This window comes from Ptychodera flava (genome assembly GCF_041260155.1).
Source record: "Ptychodera flava strain L36383 chromosome 23 unlocalized genomic scaffold, AS_Pfla_20210202 Scaffold_23__1_contigs__length_28996876_pilon, whole genome shotgun sequence".
Classification (NCBI taxonomy): domain Eukaryota; kingdom Metazoa; phylum Hemichordata; class Enteropneusta; family Ptychoderidae; genus Ptychodera; species Ptychodera flava.
In genome coordinates this window covers 8,384,971-8,412,542 of record NW_027248277.1, presented here as the reverse complement: position 1 = coordinate 8,412,542, position 27,572 = coordinate 8,384,971, and the positions used below count along the sequence as shown (strand labels likewise).

General features: G+C 36.2%; 2 protein-coding genes across 2 annotated transcripts in view; both read right to left on the bottom strand.

The window, feature by feature from the left end:
* Nucleotides 1-224: 224 nt before the first annotated feature.
* Nucleotides 225-4,174, bottom strand: LOC139124177 (tripartite motif-containing protein 2-like). The gene is made up of 2 exons (XM_070690318.1): nucleotides 1,607-4,174; nucleotides 225-1,534 (listed from the first exon to the last, which is right to left on the bottom strand). Exon 1 carries the CDS (start codon nucleotides 3,954-3,956, stop codon nucleotides 1,827-1,829), a length of 2,130 nt encoding a protein of 709 aa, XP_070546419.1. The 5' UTR covers nucleotides 3,957-4,174; the 3' UTR covers nucleotides 225-1,534; nucleotides 1,607-1,826.
* Nucleotides 4,175-5,235: 1,061 nt separating this feature from the next.
* LOC139124164 (ceramide synthase 1-like) overlaps nucleotides 5,236-27,572 on the bottom strand; it is a 56,167-nt gene continuing 33,830 nt past the window's right edge. Inside the window, exons 3-7 of the mRNA XM_070690309.1 lie at nucleotides 19,715-19,895; nucleotides 18,878-19,039; nucleotides 18,007-18,145; nucleotides 16,914-17,020; nucleotides 5,236-13,684 (exon numbers count right to left, since the gene is read on the bottom strand). Coding sequence (XP_070546410.1) covers nucleotides 13,618-13,684; nucleotides 16,914-17,020; nucleotides 18,007-18,145; nucleotides 18,878-19,039; nucleotides 19,715-19,895 — 656 coding nt within the window. The 3' untranslated portion in view covers nucleotides 5,236-13,617. The remainder of the gene's footprint in view (nucleotides 13,685-16,913; nucleotides 17,021-18,006; nucleotides 18,146-18,877; nucleotides 19,040-19,714; nucleotides 19,896-27,572) is intronic.

The following is a 27,572-nucleotide window of genomic DNA, read 5'->3' as shown; positions in this document are numbered from 1 at the left end:
AGCTCAAGTTAGTCAAGTTAGGCAAGTGTATTCCTCAGGTAATAGAAAACTCAAAATCAGGCACTACTTTCTTTAAGGACTGTCTTTGAGGCTAACCAAAGCACTCCGGATGAAAGTCAACTCACTCATCTATATAAAGGATCCACCCACACTGGAAAAAGTTCAGACAGGGCACAAAATCAATGCAACAAAATGGACAATTTTCTTCACTTTGGATTTACAGTGGGTCACTCAGGGTCATTGACGCTATGAGTACACTGGAGTAAAAGAGTTTTATACATGACCTGCCTGAGGAGACTTTTCATCCAAAAATTAATCTGCTATTTAGCAGTATGTCGAAAAAAAGGTTAATTATATGCTTAAATGTAAGCTAAATCTGTAAAGGAAGTTTATAAATTTGAATCTTGAGAGAAAAACAAGGAAAATTCAACCATTTTGAGAATTTTTTGTCCGCTTCAGTGGACCATTTTATTTTTGGGGTACCCAAAAATGCCCTCATATGGCCGAATTTGCTTGTCTGTCACAAGTTTTGAGTCATTTGGAATTCTGTGAAGCAATTGATCATGTGACAATCATATTTTCATGCAAATAAAAACATTACGGTGAGGGGGTATTTCACCAGACTCTGATCGCACTGAGTTAACATAGTTACTGTTTGCTTTTTTTTGCATTTTGTTTCTGTCACAAAATTTTTACAAGTTATGATGTTGAGGATACATAGTTATCTTTTTTTATTCAGAGTTGCATGATACAAAGAAAACAATTGTGCTGAGATTCAAATAAAGTATGTTCAATGTTGAACTTTGACCTGAATGAATGAATAAACTGAAAGATGTATCAAAGTTTTTTATGTTGAATTAATAGTAATTAACATATTCAATACATTTAAAAAATTTTGCTGTTATCTCATGAAGAGCTTTGGCAAATTTGACGAATTTTACTTGTGAAGTTGATCATAAAAAATATAGACATACTTGCATTATCAGAAAAAAAACAAAGTGTCAACTTACACACAATTGCACACACTACAAATATCGGTACTGAAACACTGGTCCCGGAACATTTCAATTCACATCTGGTTTTTTGTCTTGAATACAGTCATTAACAAAAGTCACATAAAAAATATTAGATTTCTTTCAAAATTCTCAAAGTTTACAAAGAAAGCATTCTACAGACTATGATCACATATTACATTGTAGTTACACCAGCTACCAAACAGAGTGTAAGCTTAGAATGAAAAGTTTTCTTCAAAACAATATCTTTTTTTTAAAGGAAATAACAGCAAAGATGTCTTTCAACGTGTTCAAGTGTTACCCATGATGCAAGAGTAAAGTAAATTGACCTGACAAATTGAACTTTATTCTCAAAATTTTTCATTTATAAAGGAGTTTCATCAAACAATGAAAAGAGCCTAGTTTGATTTTTACATTTCTGATATTGTCTATGACTAAAAAATATTAATCCTATTGCATTAGTGATTTAGGGAATTTCAATTTTTTCAACTTCATGTACATGTCCATAGACAAAACACAGTCTGGTAAAATTTATTGTGATGCAATATTTGGACTTGCCGTGCAATATCTACAGTGTATTTTGATTGCATCACTGTGACTATCAAATTGTGATGAAATATTGAAATAAATCATCCATTTATCACCTTCATTCGACTGATTTAATGTTCCACTTATCCATCTCTGCTTTGACCAATATCAATCAACAAAACACAGACTGGTACAATTTATTGTAATGTTATCACTGTACAAACACTTTGATGCGGTGGTTCCAATCTGCTACAACCACCCTGCAAGGTACATCATCTGTCAGTGCTATACCAGTGGGGCACTCAACCCATCACTATCACTATCAATACGGCAAACAAACTTACCACTACTCTCAAACTTCAGTAGATTACCAGGAAAAGTAGTAACATAGACATATTTATCATTTTCAATCGCTATTCCCCTTGGACATCTCATCTTACCATCCCCACTCTGACAATCAAAGGAATACAAATACTGGTCATGTGCATTGAATACCTGGATACGCTTGTTACCATTGTCTGCTACAAATACAATTCCAGTAGTTGCTATGACTATACCCCAGAGATTCTTGAATTGCCCTTGACCTTTACCTTCTGACCCAAATGACCTCAGGTATTTGCCATGCTGTGTATAAATCAGGACACAATGTCCACCAGTGTCTGTCACATAGACATTGCCATCTACAGGACTAATCCCAATACAACGTGGATCTTTCAACTCATTTTGTCTAAAGCATCTGATGACATGTCCATTCTCATCACTGACAACTACTTGCTTATTCCTGTTATCTACACTATAGTGTGTATTATCACTTGATATAGCTATATCATGTGGTGTGAAAGGCTTCTCAAACTGTTTGAATTTTAAAAGTTTCTTAAATGTTCCCTCTCTGGTGGTTATCTGCAACCTATTATTGCCTGTATCTGCAGTGACAATGTCTCTGTCTTTGTTTATGGCCACACTATAGGGATAGTTGTACTGTCCCTCAGCACTTCCTTCACTGCCAATGGTCTTCACCAATCCTTTGATGACAGGTATGATGACAGGACAGCCTGGTATTGGTTGATCTCCTATTGTCATGGTAACTTGATATTTTCCATCCAATTGTCCAGCCACTGTAACTCTGTGTGTACCATCTCTGTTATCAGCTACATTGATGTCTTCCCATGATGCATCAGGTTTTCTTACCTTGACTTTCACTTGTTGTTTTGGGATGACTTGTTTTCCTGTGGAATCTCTGGTTGTGATCAGTAGGTCTGCAGAGTCACCTTTCAGGAGTTGTTTTGGAATGTTTTCCACTGTACACTTGGAGGTTTCAATGACATATTGAGATTCAAGAATTCCCAGAGTTCCATGCTCAGAGAATTCATCATGTGGTGTGAATATAAAGTCGTCATGTTCAGCTTTCTCTGTAGTTTCCATGGTAATCAGTTGTTGGATACGAGTGTCAACATCGTGCTTTGTGGAGAGAAGTTGAGCAGCATTCCCATGATGCATCAGTGTCTCTATGTAACTGCATGCACTCTTAATGTTACCATGTTTTAATTCCATCTCATCAATATCAACAGCTGCTCTTTTAATTTTCATTTTGTAATTGTTTTTCAGTTCATCTATCAGTCTCTGCTCTTCTCTCTTTATTTTCTTGATGATTTCTTCTGCTTTCATTCTCACCTTCCTTTCTTCTCTGCTGCACTGCTCTGTAAGATCACTGTGTATCTGCTTGGCCAGGGTTTTGTTCTTTTCAGCTTCCTGTTCTTTCACTTTCAGTTTGTCAACCATGGCTTTCAATTTTGTAAGATACTCATCTGCTGCATCTTTCAAGTCTCTGTGTACATGTTCTGGTATGCGGTGTTTGACTATGGTGCAGTTTGAACAGACAGGTACCTGACAGGTTTCACAGTAGAATTCAATTTCATTCTTAGGATGAACACTGCAATATTCCACTGCTTGTAGTGTTACTGGACTGGTTGACTTAGCTGTTTCATATTCTCCAATGGTCATTAGTTGATGTGTCCGTGTGAGTGGTAGTTTTCCATGCGCCTGGAGACAAATGTTACAAAGAAAATTCTTGCACTCCACACACCTGTGAGTTGCTGTATTTTCTTGACAAGCTTCACATTTGATGTCAGTTCCCTGCATAGACTCCAGTCGTTGCTTGAATATCTCGATTAGATTGCTCATAAAGAAGTTGCCTTTTATCGCTGGCACTCCTCCAACAGGAAGCTGATATTGCTGTCGACATTCTGGACAGTTTAGAGATCCAGTCTTTGCAACCAGTGTGACTAAACACTGCTCACAGAATGTATGCAGACATGGTAGAATTTTAGGAGACTTGAACTGCTCCAGACAGATGGTACAACACAGGAAATCTTCACTGATTTCTTCCAAAACTTTACGTTCAGGAGCAGCAGCCATTGTGCATAGGTGTGTCAGTAAACCAACTTGAGAGAAGTGGAGCTGTTAAAAGACAGTGCCCCTTAACTTGATGTTGCAAATGCAGTTTATGGTGTCGTGTGACCTGTGAATGGTTATTTTTTTAATGGGCCTGAACTTATGGAAATCCAATATGAGCACTGTACACTAACATAGGGTGTTCTTGATGACCCACTTCTTGATCACAAGAGCTATACATTGGCTGGCAAGCGTTGATTGGCTGGTCCCCGCCTCAGTGGCAAGCACAAAGAGGCAGAGGCATCTTACTACGTGCTGCTTGTCTGGTCACGTGAGACGCTGTGATCAGCGAATCTATATATAAATTGAATACCCCTGTAGAATTTCATTTGACTAAGGTTAGAGGTCATTTTCACAAGAATAGTGTTGAAGATATGTTTATATTGCCTATGGTTTTTATACGACATCCTTTAATGTTTGTTCAGAACCCAAGCTGACCTTTATACAGTGTTGCCTATCAACTGAACTGACTGACACCAGTGTAGTGTACCTTGACTCGATAAACTTCTGGACTTTGAATATATGTTCATTGTATTCGACAAAAAAGAAGAAGTTTTCATAATTTTTCCACAGCCATGGTTTAGTGAATGTAAATTACAATACAGTTCATCCTGAGTCCATGTAAGGAGGTATTGTGATTAAAACAAAACCTTGTCGAATTACTAATTTACATCAGACCTTTCATTTCTGAAAAAACTTTTAACAACTTATCTGAAAATACAGGTTTTGTTATCCTTGGTAGGGGGGGGGGGGGGACCAGGGCTGGGGAGGTTCACGTAGACCCCCTCTAGCCCACAGCCTAATAGGTTGGTAGTGATGCTTGCAGTGTCACTGAGACAAGGAAGCATATAAAATTTTACAAATGTCTTATCAAAATTACTTTATAGAAAAATATTTGAAAAAGTATATTTATGAAAATATTCATCAACAGTCTATTTACTTTAAGGAGAAAATGACAATATGACTATGTGGGCACGTTTTAAAGCCTCTTTTTAAAGCTGTGCATTAGTTCATTGCATACACGTGAGCAATAAAATGGGTAGAGTTGACTTTTCAGATCCTCAGATTCAGGTCCTCAGATCTTTAGATCCCATCAGATTCAGACTCAGATCCTATTACTTCAGCTCTACTTTGGAAGGACGTTATCTATCACAGTTTTTTCATTTTTTCCCCCTGAAATTAGTTTTTTTCGTGAAATACCACAATAGGAAAAAAAGTTGCTCAAGAAACACAGACTCAGACATAAGTTTACTTGCATTTATTTCATACTCTATAGCAATTTGCGGACATGGAAACTAAAAACAAGGAACACTAAATACCGGTAGCTCATGAAAACAGCAGTATCCATAATTATCATTACTGGGGGCGCTATTGTTTGCAATGGAAACTGACGACCAGTACTCTGGATGCCAATTAGAAATGACATGTCACTTGAAAGTGGTTGCTTTACGGCAAAAAAATTGTGAAAACATTTCCATTATGTGGTTAAAAATAATTTCAAGACCACAATTTTTGTGTCAAAATCACTGCATTTTCTGTTGTTTTAAAATATCAAGTTCAGTTTTTCAGGTTTATTTTCTTGTCCGAAAATGGGTGAAAATGCAAGCTCCTGAGATTTCAGCACAACCTTTGAGCATCTGGTACAATTGCCGTTTCATTATGCAATATGGACATTCCATTATCAGGTTTGATAACAGGGGTGGCCGACACTGACTAAGGGTGAAGCATGTATGTATTTTGTTAACCACCCATGCAAACAATACAAACAATAATTTCTTGTAAAAAATAAGTCACCATTTCCACTTATCACTATAGACAATCATACTTTTTTAAGTTTCTAACTGTAGAAGAAAAATTCTCATGCTTTTAGAAAATGAAAAAAAAAACATGAACATTACCAAGTCTGTGGTTATTATGTGACAGTAGTACAGACTTGGAAATACAGTGACCTAGATATGAACTTTCAACCAGATTATACTTTGGGATATACATTAGGGTCACGACCCAGACTATAATGAGAACAAATTTTGAGGGTCAAGGGTCATAATTTTAAAGGTCATGTCACCCATAAAAAAGCCAGGAATTGCATGATATTTTGTGCAATTGCAATGACCATAACTGTAAGAACTCCTGCCACTGCATTTACAATCACTGCTGAGAAACTTCGTACATTTTATGCTCGGGCACTTGACAGCGCCACCAACGACCAAAGGACATCTTTTTTATGGTTAAATTTTCACTTTGCATATTTTTGCTTGGGCACCTTTGATTTTGGGATTTTTAGCAATACACTGATGCGTGACTTTTTTTCTATCACAATGGAAACCAGCCATGTACAGTTTAAGGGGCCATACATCAACTTCCCTTCACTTATTTTATGTGAAAAAGCATTGGCAGGAGTCATGTTGTGTTTGGTCGACAAAATTACATAACAGTTGTTAAAAAAAACAAAAACAGGAGTTGAAGTCCAATTACTAGTTAACAAATACACAAAATCTACATAGCCTGAACACTAGAAAAACCTTATCCTCCTACACTATCAGATCTATATGTTTTTGTGTAAAAAAATTGCATACATAATTAAGTGATTTGCATAATTATTCATAAAGTAGAAATCCTCTCAACAGAAAATCAGAAAAGGAAATTTGGATACTGCTAGATCACAGCTAAGATTTAGTACACTTAACAAAAGATCTTAGTCCATACAAAAATGGAAAAAGATGATTTAACAAACAAAGTTTCATAATTTTTCAGATCACAAAAGTTACAAATAGACATTTCAGACAAGACAACCAAGGTCCTCAGGATGATTGGATTGGTCATTGACACTGGGTGGTGCTCTCTGTTCCCGCCCAATGGCAAACGGTAGAGGGCGCCATTCATCCGTCATGAAACCTTGACAAACTGTTCACGAAAGATAGCGCATAGAGATAGATACTACATAACAGACAACAGATTTTGTGCTCATCTTGCACTTCAAATATTGTAAAGATATAAAGTTACCATTCCCACTTTTTACGCAATCAACCCTTCTATAAAAAACACTTCTCAAAGTGCTGTTTATTTCCAGTTTTTAATAATTTTAGTTTCGGATCATAATAGAATGCAGTGCCATTTTTATCATTTCGATGTACAGTAGAGGGAATTTGTGAACATCTCCGATGGAATTTGTGAACATCTCCGATGAACTGAGAGGAAGTGTACCGGATGTTAGTTGGAATATCTGACAATTCCCCAGGCAGAGGTGTGGTAATAGAAAGGCTGATTGCTTGAAGGGAAACAGTCGTCAGAACTGTACCTGTGAGAGTTTCTTGTTTACAAACAATGTATTTCGTGCACGATATCTAGAGGCACCTCATCATCATAGCTACAACATTTAAATTATACGATGTAGATTATGACAGACATGTTTTAACTTTCATCAATCACCATCGTACCTTGGATACAGTGTTTAAATTGGTCATATGGGACCCATACGACATTTGAACGCAGTTCCGACGACTGTATCCCTTCTAAAATACTCGCAAATACCAATTTGATCATAGCCAATACATTAATTACATAGTACAAATGTTAGAAGGGTATTGCAAGAGAGGTATGTGTAACATACTCTCTCTTACTTCCCATTCTTATTTTGAAACATATCACCTTTGACAAGAAATTCCACACATTTGTTCTTTGTACTCATAAAGGGACAAAGTCACAGTATTTTTTGACCTTTTTGTGATATCAACAAAACATGGAATACTGCATAAAAACACTTAGTGTACAAAATGATCATTATACATAATTGCAAAAGTGTCAAAAAGTACCCTTTTGCTGAATGCGATTATTTCATTTGTGACCTCCGGACAAAATGGATTTTTTCCTATTCCGACTTGCTTTCCTGTAACAAATAAACATTGCCACAGTAAAGTAAAGGAAATGTGCTATCCATGTCTCTATGAAAGGCATCGCCAATGAAGATTTCATTGAAAAAGATTGTGAGGTCCAAACTTTGTAAGTGTATATCAGAGTTTAGCCAAGAACTTGAATTTTTTGTTACAGACTCTAAAATGTTTCAGTGAATGTTGAACCTTGTCTGGCTGCAAGCAGAGTTTAGGTGTTTATGTTGTGCGCAGTTGACAAGTATTTCAGCATGGTTCAAGAAGTCAGACAACACAAACTACTTTTCGTATCAAACAAAATTAATTAAAAAAGCTCAAAAAACAAGTGACTTTGTCCCTTTTTAAACATATCACTGATACATTTTTTGAAAAGATGGAAACAGAAAAGTTCATACTATCATACAGGGATATCAAAACTTTGCACAAAGCTTCGCGTAAACCTGTCCACCCTATTTCCTAGTTAACAGATCCAAACTCAGCATTGACAACAATGAGTTTGGACCAAACCATGGTGGTGAAGGGGTGACTGAACTTTGTTTCTTAGCATTGAGTTGATCGCAAAATCTACATAGAAATTATCAGTACTGCGGTAGATGGAATCCAAAATTACTTTTGTCAAAACATTTCACAGAGAATTGGTTATAACTACTCCACAGCAAAACTAACACAAACACATTAAGCTCATTTTCATACATAATTGGTTATCAAATAGTATAAAAAAATTAAGACTCGTATTGGAGCTTGTCCTTTTCTTCCATTCTTTGCAGGCTTTCTTTAATTACTAGAACTACAATCTTAATTCAATGTTATTTAAAAATTAACTTAAATTCTACACTTTCATAGATTTTCCCTCTGTAAGTATCATTAAATTGTGACATGTTCTGGAACTGCTTTAAACTTTCCACTGATTTCTCTTTGCACAAGTCCAATGTCCTCAGATGAAACAATAAAGTTGGATGGTACCATTCTGATGATAGGGGTCATGCAAGTCAGAAGCTAAACAAAGATCACCGTAATCCTCAACAACTGCTATTTTAATCTAGTGTTTGAACACAACATGATCAGTAAAACGATATTTTCTGCAAATATTTTGTATGGGTACCTCCAGAACAACACAAGAACATATTCAAATTTAGTCATTAGCTCAACTGAAACCGGCAGACAAAAGAATGTCTTCCTTCGCTACAAATATGTCATTATATAAACTGTTTCATCTCAGGCGTACACACCAAGAAACAATTACAAATTAGACAGAAAGTACAAGCAAAACAAATATTCCTTTGTAACTACGAGCAAATATATGACAAATTTACATACGAAGTACAAACCACTCCTCTTTTTTTTCATAATTTGCATAAAGATTTGTAAGTACCCTTTGTGACTACACAAAGAAGGCACAGAATTTTCTCCTTCGAAATATGTTTTTTTTTACTTTTGGAAAACTGAAAATATCACTTGTGATTTTCTTTACTTTCTCTCATTTCAAACACCACCGATGTTGATTCTAAGTGTATGGTATACTGCAATTGTGGAACATCTGTTTTCAACAATACACAATGCACAGACCAAATGCAACTAGCCTAGTCACTTCATCTTTGCCCTTGGCAACATCCATTGCTCAATTGTGTATTTAACAGCGCCACCAACGACACAAACACAACTTACTTTCTTTTTTTGTTAAATTTCTACTACTGTTCATTTTTTCCTCTGCCCATTCAACACTTGAGGAAAACTGACCTAAATCTGAATAAAAATGACAAAAAAACACTGAAAAGGAGTAATATTTTCTTCAAATTTCTTTTGATAGAATACACAAAATCATGACAGATGAGCCTAAAGGTTGGTAGAAGTGACAGCTACAAATATCTATCAACAATAATCATTTTGTCAAAAAAAAGGAAACATTACATATCAGAAATCAGTGTTCAGGAAAGACACCAGTTTATAAAGTTTTGTTCAAGGAGAAAAATAGAAAAACAAATAGGCGTTTTCTTTTTTGAAGTAATGAAAGACTCGACTTCTGGAAGTCTATATTTGAGGTCCTGCTGATCAAAAAGGCAGCCATATTTGAAAAAGAAAGTTGTCATGGAAATCGACAAATATCACAACAGCGATGAAAGTAGGTCTCTCTGATAAAACAATTCACAATGTAACTTGGCTTTCTTCAAAAATGGATGCTTTTTGAATTGTGACATGATTTGTATACTGTGAAGTTCATTTTGACTGTAGGACTGTTCCACTATTGGTGTTAGAGGGGTATGCAGCACTGTTAACAGTAGATTCTAGAATTTGCACATCATATAATCAACCCTCTGAACCCCGTTGTCCATATAGAAAGGTCCATTCATATCAATAAAAGAATGGGACTTGACCACAGTGCATGGTAGAAGGGTTGGAAAGGATGCAGGGACAAGGTTGGGCTGAACCAGTCTAACACAGTAGTTGTTGCAAAATTGTTTACATAAGCCTAGGGATTGCTAATCCTATGAGAAAGGAAAAATTCACCTTTCTTATTACGAGAACCATTTTACTTAATTATCAAGCAATTATTTTGTCCCAAATTGCTAGTACTTATTTTCCTGAGTTCAATAGCTGTGGAAGAGTAACCTCATTTAGTGTAGGACAGAGGGTTCAGTTTTAAAACATGTGATCATTTGACTAGAGGGCCCTTTTTGATATCAAGACAAACATACCCCCTATGATACTGTTGATTAGTAAAGTAGTTGAGGCGAGTCCACAATTCTTCAGTGTTGCTGTTAGGGCGAGAAAAGGTTGGTGTAGTAATGAGAAAACAGTCCCTCAGTCAGAATAAAATTGTTCTAAAAATGAATATCATATCTTATGAATATGCTAATTTCACATCATTATCATGAATATGCAAATCTTTTTGCAGTATTATCATACAAATATTAAAACAGACTCCCTATGTAAATTTCAATGCCAAGCCTGATAAATATGCAAATTTCAACACCACTGTCATTGGTATGCAAATTTCAATACTGTGCCTCATGAATATGCAAATGTACACCACTCCTTATTTATATATTTCACCTTGTGTTTTGAGAAAGTTATTTGCCATCATGTCTACATCCAATTTACAACTTTTTCCAGGATATCAGATTTGGATGGTGGGTTGAAGATTTTCATTCCCTAGAGAATTTTTCTGACAATTTCCAATGTGAAAAAATAGTGACTAATTGAAAATCTTGCAGTAAATCTTTTTCTTCCGATAAAACAATATGCGATAACAGCAACAAAATTGCTTTGCATTTTGATTTCGGTCATATAAACTTGGATGTTTCAAGCAAATTTTTCTCTTTTTCCCCAGAAGATCCGGCTTACAGAAGCCCAGACATCATCCTAGTTAATGTAAAATTTGCATATTCCATGGCATACCTATTAAATTTGCATAACAATTCAGAAACATTATTATTGGTGCAAATTTCACATCAGCAATTCAAATGGACCAATCACATCATGATGTCATACCTACATTATTACATGAAGCAAAGGACTGCAACAAACAAACGTCGTGTTTTGGAAAAAATCTCTAAACTATCACTCATTGAAAAACATAAGTATTACTCAATTGTGTGACCACTATTACAAATCTCTTATGCGCATATATTTGCTTCACATTACCTTTATGTTCTCAATCATGCCATCTGGAATGATGCTACACAAAACTATAACTACAATTTGAATATATTTCAATTTAGCAATGGATCAAGCCCTATCAATCTTCTTACTATCTGGCTTTCAGGACATATCCAACTAACTAAGAAATTGGCCATCTGGGTTTAAACTTTGTGAAAGACACTAAAAAATATGCTCCCCAAAAGTTGCATGTAATATCTGCACTCAGCGGATAAATTATATTTTGCTACTGTGATGACCTCTGACCTGACAGTTGATTTGCATGTCAGATACTTTTTGCCAATTACAGCCCTCCACAGAGCTAAATACAATATCAGTTTTTGTGTCATGATCGAAAATGAGGACATATTGTAGAGACAGAAAAACACAGGGACATCATTACACTTGGGGACCCTTTGGAAAAAAGCTAACAGATAAGAACTCTCGGATTAAGGCAATAAATTTGTGCTCTCTGTTGCTTTTGTTGAATAATTTGACACATACCTTTAACCTGAACAATGAAATATGCACTGTTTTTCATCAAATTTTAGAAAAAACGTTTCAGAAATGCTCTCAACGTACACATTAACTTAAAGACCCCATCTTGTTTGAATGACAAAGTGACAGCAGAAATGCTGTTTTTTCTCTCCTCCACTGAGGCCACAGTACAGAAGCCTTAATTTTTGGAAGCTGTTCTCATTTGCATTATTAATTATTATTATGGATCAGAATTCTAAAATTCCCAAGCACTTTGTGATTCACAGATGAAGTTTTTTAATCATTGCCAAAGTTTAAGTTTCTTGCTGTAGTGTATTGTGGAAGATTTGTGTTAGCTCAAGAAGATTTCAAAACTAAGATGACACTACTGAATGAGATATTTTCTTTACTTCTCTACAATGTGACCATTGGCTTGCTACTCAAGCTGACCTGTGACCTGCTATGTGTAAAGTACTCTTTCTCTCAAGAAGCATTGTGGGAAAGATTTCGCAAACTTGCACTATATTGAGGTTTCGTCTCTGTATGGTATTAACTCCACTTTACTCTCGAGGTAATATACGCCTTGAAAGTGAAAGAGAAACTTTTGCTCAAACTTTCCTCAATGAACTTTCAACCATACTTTTTCAAAATCAAGAGTGAAAAAATCAGGGGTCACCGTGCAAGTTTTGGTACTGGAGAAACAAGTTACCCAACACTTATCGATATTTAAAATTCAACATGGCTGCCATCCCCGTGTTATATCCACGGGGAGAAACAAATTTTCGAAAAACTAAGAAAGTGAAAATTTGTCTTGCTTCAAGAGCTTTATGAGAACCCACAAGTGTTAGGTCAGAAAATAATTGCAAAATTTTGGGAGTCCGAATATCTGTACCCGAGGCGAATTCTACTGTAAAAGTGGGACTGGAGTAATAACTTTTCTGGGACAAGGGAGTTATTTTAAGCTGTTATATATGCACTGCTGAGTAGAGCTCCTGCAATGGACAATTTCAAACCTACTTTTGTTTGCATTTATCCAACTTGCCATTAAAAAAGAATGAGCAGATACCACAATGCGATGATGTGAGGGGGGTTCCACACTAAGCAATTTTGAATAAATATCAAAATATTACAGAAGTTTTTTGTCTTATCATCTTGAGAAGATTTCTTCAATCTTTGTTGCTTCGTTTACCCAGATAGAATATATTACAATAAGCTTTACATCCTACCATTTATAATTTTTGACTTCATCCATGGTTGGATCCGGCCCTACCATAGAAATATACCAGACTGAGTAAGCAACTGAAATTTTCAGATTTGAATTTCTGTTACATTAAAACTCTAGGAAGCTGCATAATGGACCTTATGAATTTCCATGGAAACAAAATCAAACTCAAACAATACATAGTAACTTCTGATACATTTTGACGAGATTCCCTCTCCATTAATTGAGATTTTTCACATTCTTGTAAATATACGTACATACGGAATAAACTGTAAAAAAAAAAAGTATGAAAAAATGGTAGTACACGTTTTTGCTAATTCCAATACATTCATTATGTGCTAATTACAGAGGTAGACATAATTAAAATGGTCTTGAAGATTCCTTGTTTGACCTTTCTTTGACCTCAGTTGTCCTTCTTGCTGTACACTGCATTATTTTCGACACCGTTGGATAAAGCATCACCACTCCCTCTGCAAGAAAGAAAAATGACATCAAAATGATTGCCAGCACTATAGCTATTCTTCAACCTGTTCGTCCCTAATTCCAAGTAGACAGGTCCAAAATCACCATTTACAACAATGAGTTTGGACTAAACCATGGTGGTGAAAGGGTTGAGGCAAACCTATATTTTAAAATTCTGAAATACTTAACCTGTTCACCCCCATTTTCTAGGGCTGTCAATGTTTTTCAGAATAGAAGGGTACAAGTGAAAGAACAGGAGGGTACAGCCTTGCGTGGAGCGAAGCGGAGCAAGGCGTGCGCGCAAGCGCACGCGGGGGAGGCCAGGAGGGGGGTGTCCCCCCTCCTGAAGCTGAAGCTTTTCTAATTATTCATCTTCAATTGGTGGCCTGTGGTGGCATTTTGAGGGCAATTTACTGTCAAGTTTATTATAACTGAAGTATCAAAGTAACATGAAATTGAATCTTGTGAAATAAATTATGAAAGACAAACAGAAGTATTACAGAGTTTATATGTTTATTGATACACCAGGTTATTATTATTTGCATACAAATTCTGTTGAATTACAACCTGCTTAATAAAGATCATAATCTGAACCATAATCAGAATCACTGGAGTACTCATCTAAGCCCAAGGCTTGTATGGCAGTACCAGCTGACAATACCTCAATATTGTGTGATTCTCAGGCTGATGAAACAGTAGCTTCAGAAACTACATCTGCAAAAACTATTCCTTCAGATGTAGCTTTAGAAACTACACCTGCAGAAACTATTTCTTGAGAAACAACATCTGCAGAAAGTAATTCAATAATTGTAATACGTTCCAATTCAATAACAGCTAATCGTACTAATCGTATTAGAATTAAACAAAATCTTGTCCCCTCTGCAAAACTGATGTGACCATATTAACGTCACGACAAAAAATTCCGATCTGCGTCTGGTTGATACTGCTGTAATTTTATTTTGTCTGTTTCAAGACCTCTCCACAGAGTTACCGGCTATGAATTTCCAATGTGAAAATTTACAAATGTAATGGGGTAAATACGAGACCAGTACCAGAGACAATTTGAGTAGACGCTACGTCATACAAACAATTACATACGAAAGTTTACATCCGCTAATGAAATTGCGTGGCATCGTTGTCCGTCGGCCTCTCAATCGACAAGATTGACAATATGTTGATTATTTACGTAGTAAATCCTTGCGCGTGAAAGTTAACGATCAAATCTTTTCTCCTGATGACTATCTATTCTGATATCCCTCACAGTAGTCAGAGTTTTGTCGAAACCCACGCCGGCCAAGTGGGTAGGCTCACTACATGCATGATATATCCATATTCAAAACATGGTTTACCGCCGTATGCGTACGTGCAAGATACCGCGAAAGTATATAGTCAAGCCTAGCTAAATTTTTGATTGCCCTAACATTAAAAAAATGTTTGCCCTAAACATTAAAAAAATGTTGGTCTTGGTAATGATTTGAAGGATCGGAATACTGATATTTGCTTTTGAGGAAAGATTTCGGATGTCGGAAAATATTTATCAAACTTCAATACTCGGGCCTTCGAAACAACCACAGTACACAGCATGTACTACCATAAGAATACATTTCATAGAACGGCGGCTTGGTGCAAACAAATTCAGTGGTAGTCAAAACTCACTAAAAATTGAGTCAATCCCCTCAAAGTTCTTTTTGTGCTGAGTAAACGATTCTTACTCATTGTAAAGAGTGTTCACGATCTGCAAACGTGAAAACAAATCAAAAATTCCAGTCGCTAAATACACGTAATGCTATGGCACTTTGCTCAGACGCGGCTTGAAATCTACATTGCATGCTCTACCATTGATGGATTGAACCCCCGATCACTGACATTCCTCAGGAAAATAAAATGATTTACAAATATTGACATTACTCTTATCTCCAAAGCTAGTAAGCCTCTCGGGGTCTTTTGGACATCCAACGTGGCTGTCGTTCTTTTCGTAGCCATATCGATCGTGTACGTCCGAAAACCAATCACAACACGCAAAGCATTTTGACAGTACCGATTGAAACCAATCAGAAATCGGCTACCAACGAGCCTTAGGGACTGCGCCTCTGTAGCACAGCGCAGCCAACGGTAGAATTGGGACAGGAAAGAATTCATAACGTGTGTAAAGATCATTATTGCAGGCCTTGAATAGGGAAAACAGGCGGCGGCAAGACCTGTGTCAGACGGCGATTTGCCGCCGGTGACCGGCTATAAATGACAGCCCTGATTTTCCAGTCTACTGGTCCAATCAAGTCATTGAAATCAATGAGAATGCATCAATGTGCTGGGGGGTTTACAGGACTAAAGGGACAGTACATATAACTGTTGACAATGCTTTCTGTATTTGTGTCACATATCAACATCGGTATCCCTGTCACGTCAACTCTCCATAGCATGTTGAAATACCCAATATTCAACTTGTCAACGCAGCCCATATATTTACAGCTTGTACTCCACTTTCAAAGATTCACTTACTTTCAGATTTCTGAAAATTCAAGTTTCTTTGTGAGTTGGTATCATACCTCGCAAGGTCAAAATCTTTCAAACTATTTACAGCACTGTTCCAAGCTCTCCCATTACAATATCCTCCAAGGGTTTATGCAAGAATCCTAAAATTCTCTGAGGGCGCTGTCTCTAAAGGCACCTTATCTCATCACAGGATATGTACATCAATGTGCAATAAACATTTCTCAAAATGTCTAATACAAGTAATAAGTTATATTCATTAGCATTGAGTTGAAATGATGCCACAAAATCTAACAGCTGTTTTGCCACTAAGTACACTTTTCAATAAATTTTTCGATAAATGTCACCCTTGCTCTGAAAATGACTGTGTATTGTTAAATTTAAGGTCATACGCCCTTTCAAATTCCTAGATTTTTAACTTATCCTCAAATTTTCCTAACAAAAATTGATAATCATTTTCTTTCATCAACATGGACAAAAATCAGATATTCTGGCACTAGAAAAACAAACTATCCAAATTTACTGATGTATGAAATTCAAAATGGCTGCCATCCCTATGTCAACTCTGACGTAAACTTAAATTTTCAATTTTCAAGAACAAGATGGCGATAACTTCAGTCATGTAAAAAGTGTCAAAATGAGTTCACACTCAGCAAATTACAAGAAAATTATTGTAAAAATCTGAGACAGAATATCTTTGCCCCAGGCAAATTCTACCTGCAAGTGAATTTCTGTATTCTCACTTACTTTTGTTTCAGTTTTTGTTGGTTCAGGAACTCTTCTGTTTCTTCTCGTATATCAGATAATTCATCAGCTTTCCCAAGTAGAAGTCTGAACAGCATAGTCACTATGAACTGCAGAGATAAGGGGTCATAAAAAATTATTTTTGGGGGTATATGACCTAAATCGATAAAGTTAAAGGGTCATAATAACTCTCAAAATCACTCCCTCAGCGGGTATGATTTTATCTGTGAAGATAAGGGGTCATATATAAGTACAATCATTGTTTAGCTAGGGGCTACATGACCATAATCTGTGAAGATCTGCTCCATTGATTTGCTGAATATCATTGACATTTACATATAATTCACAACAGCCAATCAGAAACACTATGATCTTTAGTTTCAGACTCCCTAGGTTGCTGTCCATAATCACAATCTACCAATCAGCTGTAACATTCCAACCCACAAGACACTTGCACAGTTTCGGCACATTGGGTCAAAAATTACATGAACTAATTTCACCAGAGCAGTTTTTGCATCAGGCATTTATCTGATCAGATCACTGTTACCATGGAAACATCCAGACTCATTTTAAACCTCAAGCCTCCTTAAGCGTTGCTTCATTTATGTGCATTTGACGAAACTTTTCTGGGGGTACGGAAATAGAGTGGGAAGCACTGTTTTCTTGGGACAGGGATGTGTGTTGTGGACGACAGCTTTCAATGGATGCTAAAACTTTTATAAATGTGCAATTTACGTAAAATACCATAAAGTAAAGAGCCAGTAGCTGTAACTGTTGACGATTTTTTTACCATTTCTGTTTTAATATCAACTGCAGTTTCTTGTTCTACTCCCCAAAGTATGTTGAGCTTGTCAACTCAGCCTACACATGTGTAGACTGTGTTGTTATTGTTGACAAGTGAATTCTGGTCCGGACTAGCATTCAAATAAATATATACAATTACAGCACATTTTCAAAAGACAAAAACAGTGAAAAGCCAACCAGCGTTACAGCTACTGGTCTGTTTCAATGATGTTGAAACTGACAAAAAATTGAATAAATCTGAAACTGACACTGGGATATCAAATGCCAAAGATTGGATGATGTTGAAACTTACACTAAACCAGTAGATGTTCATAATCTGTAGGATCCATAGCATTATGTTAAAGGTTGTTACATACGGCATACTGTCAATAGTGTAAGCCCCTGCTGCGTATAACGCCTTGAGTGGGAACCAGTACAACCTCAACAGAATCCTGGAACGAAAACACATTGAAAGGTGATTCTGCATAACCATCCTATGGTGAGCCTGGGAGTATAATTTGTGAAGGACTAGGTTTGTGAATTTTGCAGCGACCTAACGATCCCAAAAATTAACCATCACAAACTGATTTCTTATGACCACAAATGGAATATTGTCAAAGGATTAAGAAATAGCCATGTGAATCATCGAGGGGACACAAGTAAACATCAACATACTGGTATTCATGGAATTGAAATTAATAGCAATGCAATGAACAAAATTTTTATTAGTATTTATTTCAAACTCATTGCCTAAAGCGAAAAGGAAGTTTTTTGAAGCACAACGGAAGCCTGCAGAATCCATACACTCAAATCTGGGTGAAATTCAGTGACTTACAAGGACTATTTGAGTAGACTTTTTGAGGTCTATAATACAAAGTCTCATTTTCATATAAATTTTACATACCATATTTACGATATTGTGACCGATTGCTTTTTGATTTTCAAATAATGATGGCTGGCTCATCACTTTTCAATTTCATCGTATTGCAGTAAGGGAAATTTCAAAGACTTTTTAACATGCTTTAAAAATCAAGAACTTTAGACACATAAACTGACTAAAATCACCACAAATATATTTCGAATATAGATCTGAGATTCCGTTCTCAATTCTGAAAAAAAATTTTCAGGCTTTGGCATGAATTGTGATGTGAAGCTTTTTATAAAAATAAACTACTGTCACTCACCAGGTCAATGTGAAACCTGCAAAACAGACATTTGCCAGGACTTCATTGATTTGGTGTGACTGGCCGTCACGTTTTTTGGTATAAATAAACATTTTCCCGCACTCCAGGCAGACGTCGGTTAAGTCATGACAGAATAGCACCAAAAGGCCAATTTTGTGATATCTGTAAAATAAGAGAATTACTAGTTGACAAATTGGAACGAGTCTTCTGATTGGCTGATTCTTCCTTAATTCTTCTTTAACCAGTTCTACCAGCCAATCAGTATTGCCCTTTTAGAGCCATAGAAACAGGGAGTCACAAAAGACTGCATGCAATTTTATTCATGATGTTATGCTTAGTAAGTTATTTGAAATGTCATAAGAAGAAATACTCAAAAATATAGTAGATGTAAATATATGCAGGGAAAACATTTGTACTTTATTTGAAATTGCTTGTTGGTAAATATCATACGAGAACATTATGGGACTAAGTTTTACTTTGATTTGCAAACTCTAAAAACAACCACCATACACTTTGCATAAATGAATACAATTATTGAGGAAATTGACCGTTGAGGGCGCCCCAGTGCGAGGCAATTTGAAGCTTTGAAACAACACAGCGAATCCAGGGTTGTGAACGAGACAGTGTCACCAAAATTGGTGATGCTTCTCTCGAACTGACCACTGAGGGCACACAAGTGTACGTGGAAGATGAGAAGCTGTAAAGAGAATATGGGTATGAGGAGACACTGTTTTAGGTACAAACAAAATGATTGGCCCACCACTCACGCTTGAACCAATCAATTTGCTTGACTCTGTCAGATTGACCATTCACGTTTTCTGTTTCTTAGACACTAACCTGACCAGATAGGAGATGCCCAGGAGTAAAATGGTCAGGACATGATGGACTAACATCATAAGGAAGTCTTTCCGTTTGTGATCCATGTACAACGTTGCATAAATTGAGTGTATGTAGAAACCCAGCTGATACATATAGATAATGTAGATGTCGTACGGCACCGTCATACCAACATGCCAGTCTGCAAAGATAAAAGAACAATACCGGTCAAATTATTCATAGTGTTTTCATTCCGTTTCTGCTCAGGTAATATCATCATAAAACCAAGACTGTTGTGACACAAACTACTTTAACCTGAATATCATTATTGCAAGATCAGTGAAGATAAACTTTGTGCTGGTTTTTGTAGGTCTCCAAATTATCATTCAAGTCAACTTTATTTAAGATATTACGTGCCTTGAATTTGACAGATTTAAATTTGGATCAAACTTTCTGTAAGGAAAGTATAATCTACTCTCTTTAGAAACTAAGAATAAAATCAGGGTCACATTGCAAAATATACTGTCGTACCAGAGAAACAAATTAGCCAATGAACTGACACTTGAAATTCGAAAAGGCAACAACCTTGTGTTGGATAAATTGTGGAAAAAATTAATTTCCACTACTATAAGCCTGTGAAAAATTAATGTGCTCCACAACCTTCAAAATGTTAATACACTTGTGTTTTTTGTCTGTGTTTGGTTTTTTTTTTTCGCTGGCTGGCTGGTAGGTTTTGCAAAAATCCAAAGACGGCAAACAAAGTATTTTCTTTGAGTGGCCTTAGAATAACTTAACCGGTTTCATAAAGGCTCACACCCAGCTATGTCATCTGACAAATATGTTACACATTTGAAACACAAACTATTCTTTCAACATACTCGCAAAGGCTTCATTCACATACCCTCATGAGGTTTCGTTCACCCTGTCACTGCAATGGTTTGGCCCACACCCATTTTTAACAATGGTGATTGTGCACCAATTTACATAGAATTGGAATTTGGGGGGATGAATAGGTATTCAAAGATTCAAGAACTTAGGCAAAACACATCAATAATCTCATTTGTATGCCATTCAATGGCATCTATTGATCAGTCACACATCTGGATCAAGGTCGTGCGTGGTTGTTTCTTGACCTGAGGGAGGCTACAAAGAGTGAAGGTCAAGGTCAAACATTGCTGAGACAAGCTGCTGCGGGGATGGGCAGGTCAGATTGAGAGATACAGGTTGGAAAATTATCTCATAGTGTTTGAACTGTGAGTTGTCTTTCAGATTAGAAATCTTGTCAAGGCCATGTGTACATAGACAATAAGAGGGATAAACCATGCCATGTTTGCCACAGGGATCACAATCTAATGTTTGCCTATTCTCCAGCACAGACACCTATGGAATACAGAAAGCATGACTGACTGATGATGATGTGAGAATGTGTGAGAGCGCCCTCACAGTCAGATACTGGGAAAGTTCTGCATCGACTACGTTTGCTGGTCCAGACACCGCACCGTGACTTTATGTACATGCCTACTAGGCTATAAAATCAACGCATCACTGACTCTGGCACTCTCACTGTCTCCAGACAGTGGTACTCTACATATATGCATGCATTGATACAGGGCTGACTCACAGAAATTCTAAAATTGTCTCATAAATTTGTAACTACTTTCACAAGCAGTGCTTTAAGGTGGAGACTATGAGAGTTGTTGTAACTTGCCAGAGCAAAAAAGGAAAGGTTTCGTTTTTAATCCTTGCCTGCATCGATCTAGACTCGTTGCGTCAGCATTTTTTCCATGTTTGCGCTACATCGGAATGTGCCTCCTGGACAGATATTTTGTGAAAATCTGGAATCTTATGTTTTCCCATTGAGTTAATACAGGGATAGCAGCCATTTTGATTTCAACTATCAGTAAATATTTAGTAATTTGTTTCTCTAATACCAAAATTTGCACAGTGACCGCCTGATTTTTAATTCTTGATTTTGACAGAAAAAGGTTGAAAGCCTCCTTGAGGAAAGTTTGAGCAAAATTTGAGTCTTTCATTTTCGAGGTGCGAAGTACCCTTATCCCTTTGAGTTCTGTAATTTTTCCAACCAATTTTTACTAATTTTTAAGAATTTTTCTGTAATTTCATTAACAATTTTAGATCAAATAGACATCACATTTTATTGTCCATAATTTTTTAACAAAATAAAATTTTTAGCAAAATTTAGGCAAAGATCTGAAAAAAACTGACTTGGTCATATTTCATATATGCGACAAAAATTGACTTTGGTGCTCAAAGGGTTAAAGACACAAATATGACAACATATACGGTATATGTGCACTATGAAGGGTCTGCAGAGATACATATAGGCATGGTGCTTTGCATGCTGGGTACACTTGCTGTACTTTTGGATTCACCTGTCTATCAAGCTTTAACCCTCTCACCACAGTGGTACGGTCCAAACCTATTGTTATCAATGGTGAGTGTGGATATCATGTTTACAGGTAAACAGAGTGAACAGATCCCTTTCCAACCAGACTTTATTACATCCCCCATTGTTCTCAATTGGGTGGGTGGACCTATGTACAGGAAATGGGGGGTGAGGGAGTGTGGGTAGGGGGGCAGCTTTGAAGGAGTCTTCTTAAGAAAACCAAAACATACTACAGAGATCAAATTTATGAAAAAATTTGAAAAATGCAAATTTCTTCACATATGAAATCACTGTAAGCTATATTTGGTTAGAAAAGTGACATATCATATAGGCATAAATTTAATTTGGTTTCTTTGGATAGCAATTACCATACACACCCAGATACTGATTTAATTTATGATGTTACACGGGTGAATGAATCTTATCAATGTCAGTGGTTTTAGTATTTTCTATATTGGCTATTGTGGTGTCTTGCGATCTATTCAATCTTTTGGGGTTGCCGCACCTTGGTTCAAATCTATTGTTTACGATGTGTAGGTTTTGATCTGTACACAGTGAAATGAGTGTGGCAAATCATATCTACTGTTTATGATAGGCTCAGGTGATAGTTGTGTGTGGAGATACACATGGTGAATTAATGTGGGAGGGTCTTGGCCTTGGAGAATACAACTGCTTGCTTAAGGTACAACATATATTCGGACTCTCAAACTTTTCCAACTTTTTTCTGATCTATCACTTGTGGGGGCTCATTTTGAAGCCTTTTAAATAAGAAAATCTTTCACTGTCTCAGTTTATTGAAAATGGAAAAATTTTTTTGCTCCGTAGAGTTAACACAGGGATGGCGGCCATTTTGAATTTCAAATATCAATCAAGAAATTATCTGTAAATATCTGTAAATCTTGGGTAATTTGTTTCCCTATTACCAAAATTTGCATAGTGACCCCTCTCCCCTCCCCCTCCCGATTTTTATCCACAATTTTGAAAGTGAATGGTTGAAAGATTCCTTGAGGAAAATTTCAGCAAGAGTTTAATTTCTATCACTTTCGAGGTACATACTACCTTAAGCTTGGATACAAACCTATGGTACAATGGAATGTCACAACTCTGTTGATGGATTCGCTGTGAATAGAGTATTTTCCACACACAACTCCACAGCGCCACTGACTAAACTCATCATTGGATTAAAGGTATACTGTCACCTGTTCCAATTTTGCCACAGTTACCATGGAAAGAGAAAATCTGACCAATCACAGATTTTAAGCGGGTGGCCGCTTTTTAAAAACAGCGCCCTCACATGGGCATTTTGAATACCAAGGAACGCCCCTTTGACCATATATGGGCATATTTAGATTACAGGTGACTGTATACCTTTAAAATCAGTCCATTCATTTTTTTATTAGAAGCTCTGTTTTATGAAATGAGCCGTCAGGTTACAACATTAAAATACAGGTATTATGGTAGAAATAAATAAGGCATGGTCACCGTGATCTTTGCATCGCTGTGCAGAATATGTTTGTTCCGATGACCTATGAGCTTTAACCTTTGAACCTGCTGTATCAAGTGGTTTTGTGTGCCATACAGAGTTTAAGCTGGTCGTCATTGATGAGTTTCAAAGATAAGTTTTACATGACATAAATAATTGATGAGTGATGTTAGATGCCTCTGCAATGGTTTGGTTGTTAGTCATCAAGGAAGTCTACGTTTCATATGCATTGTTTCACACATATCGACATTTCATAGGAACTTGGACTTTCATACCTGCAATTCACACAAAGCTTTGTCAAAACCACTCCACATCATCCGAGTCTTAACCGCCCACCATGCGGTGCAGATTTTGATATCATCTTTCACATACAAGCAATTTTTCATAAACGGCAACAGCACTGATGTTACTAAATACAGAATCACTCGCATGTGTGACATTTGTAATCCAGAGAAATTACCCCAACCTTTGATATGTTGTACCTAAAATTTCAGTCAACACATCGAAAGTCTGCATTTCTATTCCTACAATAGCATTTTCCAAAGGTTTAATCAAACTTTTCGAACATGAATTTTCCAGTTTTTTCAAATTCATGACCAACTCGGCCCTATCAATCCCAATAAGCCCTATTCTGTCAACATACACACTTCACGTTAAAATTAACCATGATAATTAAGAAACAATAACTGTATGTACAGATTCCCGTTTTGCTAATCCTACAACTTTAATTAAACCTCTGTGTTCCTAAAAACTCAAAACAACACTTTATTTCCTTTGAAGGAGACTCAAAGCAATAATTGCGTTGAATATTTTTGGTGTAATATGGTGTCTTATACAATGGCCACTCTTTGTCTACAAAGTAAGATTAATAAATATTAAATGTCAACTGTACCTATCTAGATACTTTTCATATCCTGCGTTCTCTACTTTCATCTACCATGTCACAATTGATTTCCCACGAAATGACAATTATCACCATAGCAACTGCACGTCGCCATAGTTACTGTATCTGTGATCTATGCAGAATATGATGAATGTGGGAAACTTCCATACATACTGCCATTTTTTCATTGTAACATATGTGAGATTATTGGCAGAGAAGACCCGGTGTAATTTCATTACTGTATCATGGCCGACATGAACTCATTGTTCCTGGTGATACGATATACAGTATTTCGTTGTTCATTTTCTTTGTCGATGCCAATGTTTACCTGTGTTCACAGTAAATTGTTCACGTTTAAAACAGCCTTTAACGACTTCAATAAACTCACATGCTGACATGGCAAACAGGAAAAGATACTATTAAACTCAATCTGTGTTCAACATATCATAACTGAACAAACGGTTGGCAAACAGCAGAAAAGGTGATTAACCTGTTACCCCCCTGTTTACGAGTAAACAGGTCCACACCCATCATTGATAACAATGGGTTTGGGCCAAACCATGGCCTTGAAAGGGTTCAACACAGTGGCACATCCATCATTGATAACAATGGGTTTGGGCCAAACCATGGCCTTGAAAGGGTTCAACACAGTGGCACAGTATAGACAAACATTTTAAAGAAGAGAGCACCTTAAGGAAAGATATAAGAATGTTTGAATTTTCACAACTTTTCTGGTCCGCTTGTTTGGACTGCCTATTTTGAAGATTGCAGCGAATAGTTCAAGTTCTCAACATTTTATTTTCGTGAAAATCAAAATCTTCACTTCAGAGGGATTGCGGCCATTTTGAATTTCAAATAGCAATGAACTCTTTGTCAAATGTTTTCCCAATACCACAATTTGTGTGTGACGCCCAATTTTTAATCTTAATTTTGACAGAGAATGGTTCAAATTTCCTAGAAGAAAGTCTGACAAAATTCAAGCCACGTACAACATTAACATAGTGGCGCTGTATCAAATAAATATTTGAACACAGTTATCAAACTAGCGACAGAGATACAGACTTGTCCTTAGCCACAGTCATCATGTATGCTGGTGTAATGTTTGTGTTTACAATCCTAAATAGGAAATGGCTGAAGAGAGTCAAAATGCTTGCAAAATTAAAATGTTACAATGTCACAATATTGTAGTTACTTTGTTGTCACTATTGCACATTTGAGTACTGCTTTGTGAACAAAGCATCAATGTATCAATGATGAACTGTTCATTTTAAGTTCAGCTATTTGGATATCTGCATATGACTGATGAATGACCTACCAACTTATCTACATCTCATATATTATACACTCTCCCTGTCTGTCTGTCTGTCTGTCTGTCTGTCTGTCTGTCTGTCTGTCTCTGTCTATATATTTATACCGGTATATATATATATATATATATATATATATATATATTATATATATATATATATATATATATATATATATATATATATATATATATATATATATATATATATATACCATTTTACCATATACAAATAACAAATAAAACAATGGAATATTCAACAATTACTACAGTCTCCACAAGAATGGACAAGGTGTTTAATTTGAAGTGGAATCTCAATCCAAAGGTTGCCTGGCTGATACAGTTATCTTTGGACTACGATTGTTTCTCAAATCCCTTGTGACAGAGGTCAGTGCAGAGTCCAATAACACTAACAAAGATTTTGTTTATCTGATCATTGTCCCTGGGGGTAAGCTCATCTTTGTAAAGATTATTCTGACTGTGTGCACATCAAAGTAAACAACACTAGATTGATAATACAGGTCAAAAGAACAATAACAGGTCAGGCCAGGCAGATTTTTATTTGTGAAATATTTTCTTCAGTAAGACTATTGTCATTCAAATTAACATGATGTGTGGTGGAGAAAATAAAGTAATCAATTTTAGATGAATAATGAAATTATAGAAACAATGTCATTATTAATAGGTTTTATTAAAGGCCAAGTGACTGCACTTTGGACAAGTCCATTCCAGTAATAATTTTTGGTATTCTGATTGTTGTTCTGGAGTGTGATAGAATACTGGGTATTCTGTTCTATCTATACAGTCAGCACTTGATGAATCAGTTTTTGTTGGAATTTATACATGGAACAAACATACAGCCTATAAACTCATGGGCCTTAAGTCAAATTTATATCATAAGCACTTAAAATTGTGCCGATAAAACATTCAGACCTCAAAACTAAGAAAGCAAATAGTAATGTACAGGAAACTTCAGTGTTCCATTAGCCACAAAGTTTTTATTTGATTCCCAGCTTTTTCTGTCTGTACAGCAGTATACAGTGAAACCTGTCCTTACAGACACCTCTCTAATCACGACACCCCTTTAACCTGCTTACCTACAATGCCCTGTTGACAGGTCCAAACTCACCATTGATAACAATTGGTTTGGGCTTAACCATTGTGCTGAATGGGTAAACCAGATGGCAGCCTGCTATTTAACTCAACCTAAGAGGTTTTAAACAGACTGCTAAAAATGGTACAAATGATTTTGTCACGTGTTGGCAGTCAATGTGGAAAAAAACATTCAATTTAACTGTATTTCACAAATATAATAGATAAAAACATGCTCTGCTTCACAGCATTGACAGGTTTCAGGAATGGTAAGACAATAATGGTGATTTTGTTTATAACAATCAGGGTGAGTCGGTTACGCTATCTTAACCCTTCGAGCGCCAAATTCAATTTTTGTTGCCCTTACAAAATATACTGCAGTCAATTTTTGTCAGATTTTTGCCAAAATTTTGATAAAAAACTCTGGCCAATGAAATGTTGTGTTCATTTGGTCCAAAATTATCTAAAAAATTACAAAAAAGTTCATAATAAAATGTTGCACTAAAATTTGGGTGGGAAAATATACAGCACTTGAAGGGTTAATGTTCTGAAACTACCGTATTAGGTCATAGCAATGTGACCGATTGAATCAGCTTTTGTTTGCAAATATAGAAAGGAAACTGTAAACTTGTCTTGGTTTCTGTACATCAAAAGGAAAGATCATAAACAATATGAAAAAGTACATGAATTTACTGTTTTTGTGTCCAC

Coding starts and splice junctions, on each gene's coding strand:
- LOC139124177 (XM_070690318.1), bottom strand. CDS start 3,956: ATGGCTGCTGCTCCTGAACGTAAAGTTTTGGAAGAAATCAGTGAAGAT.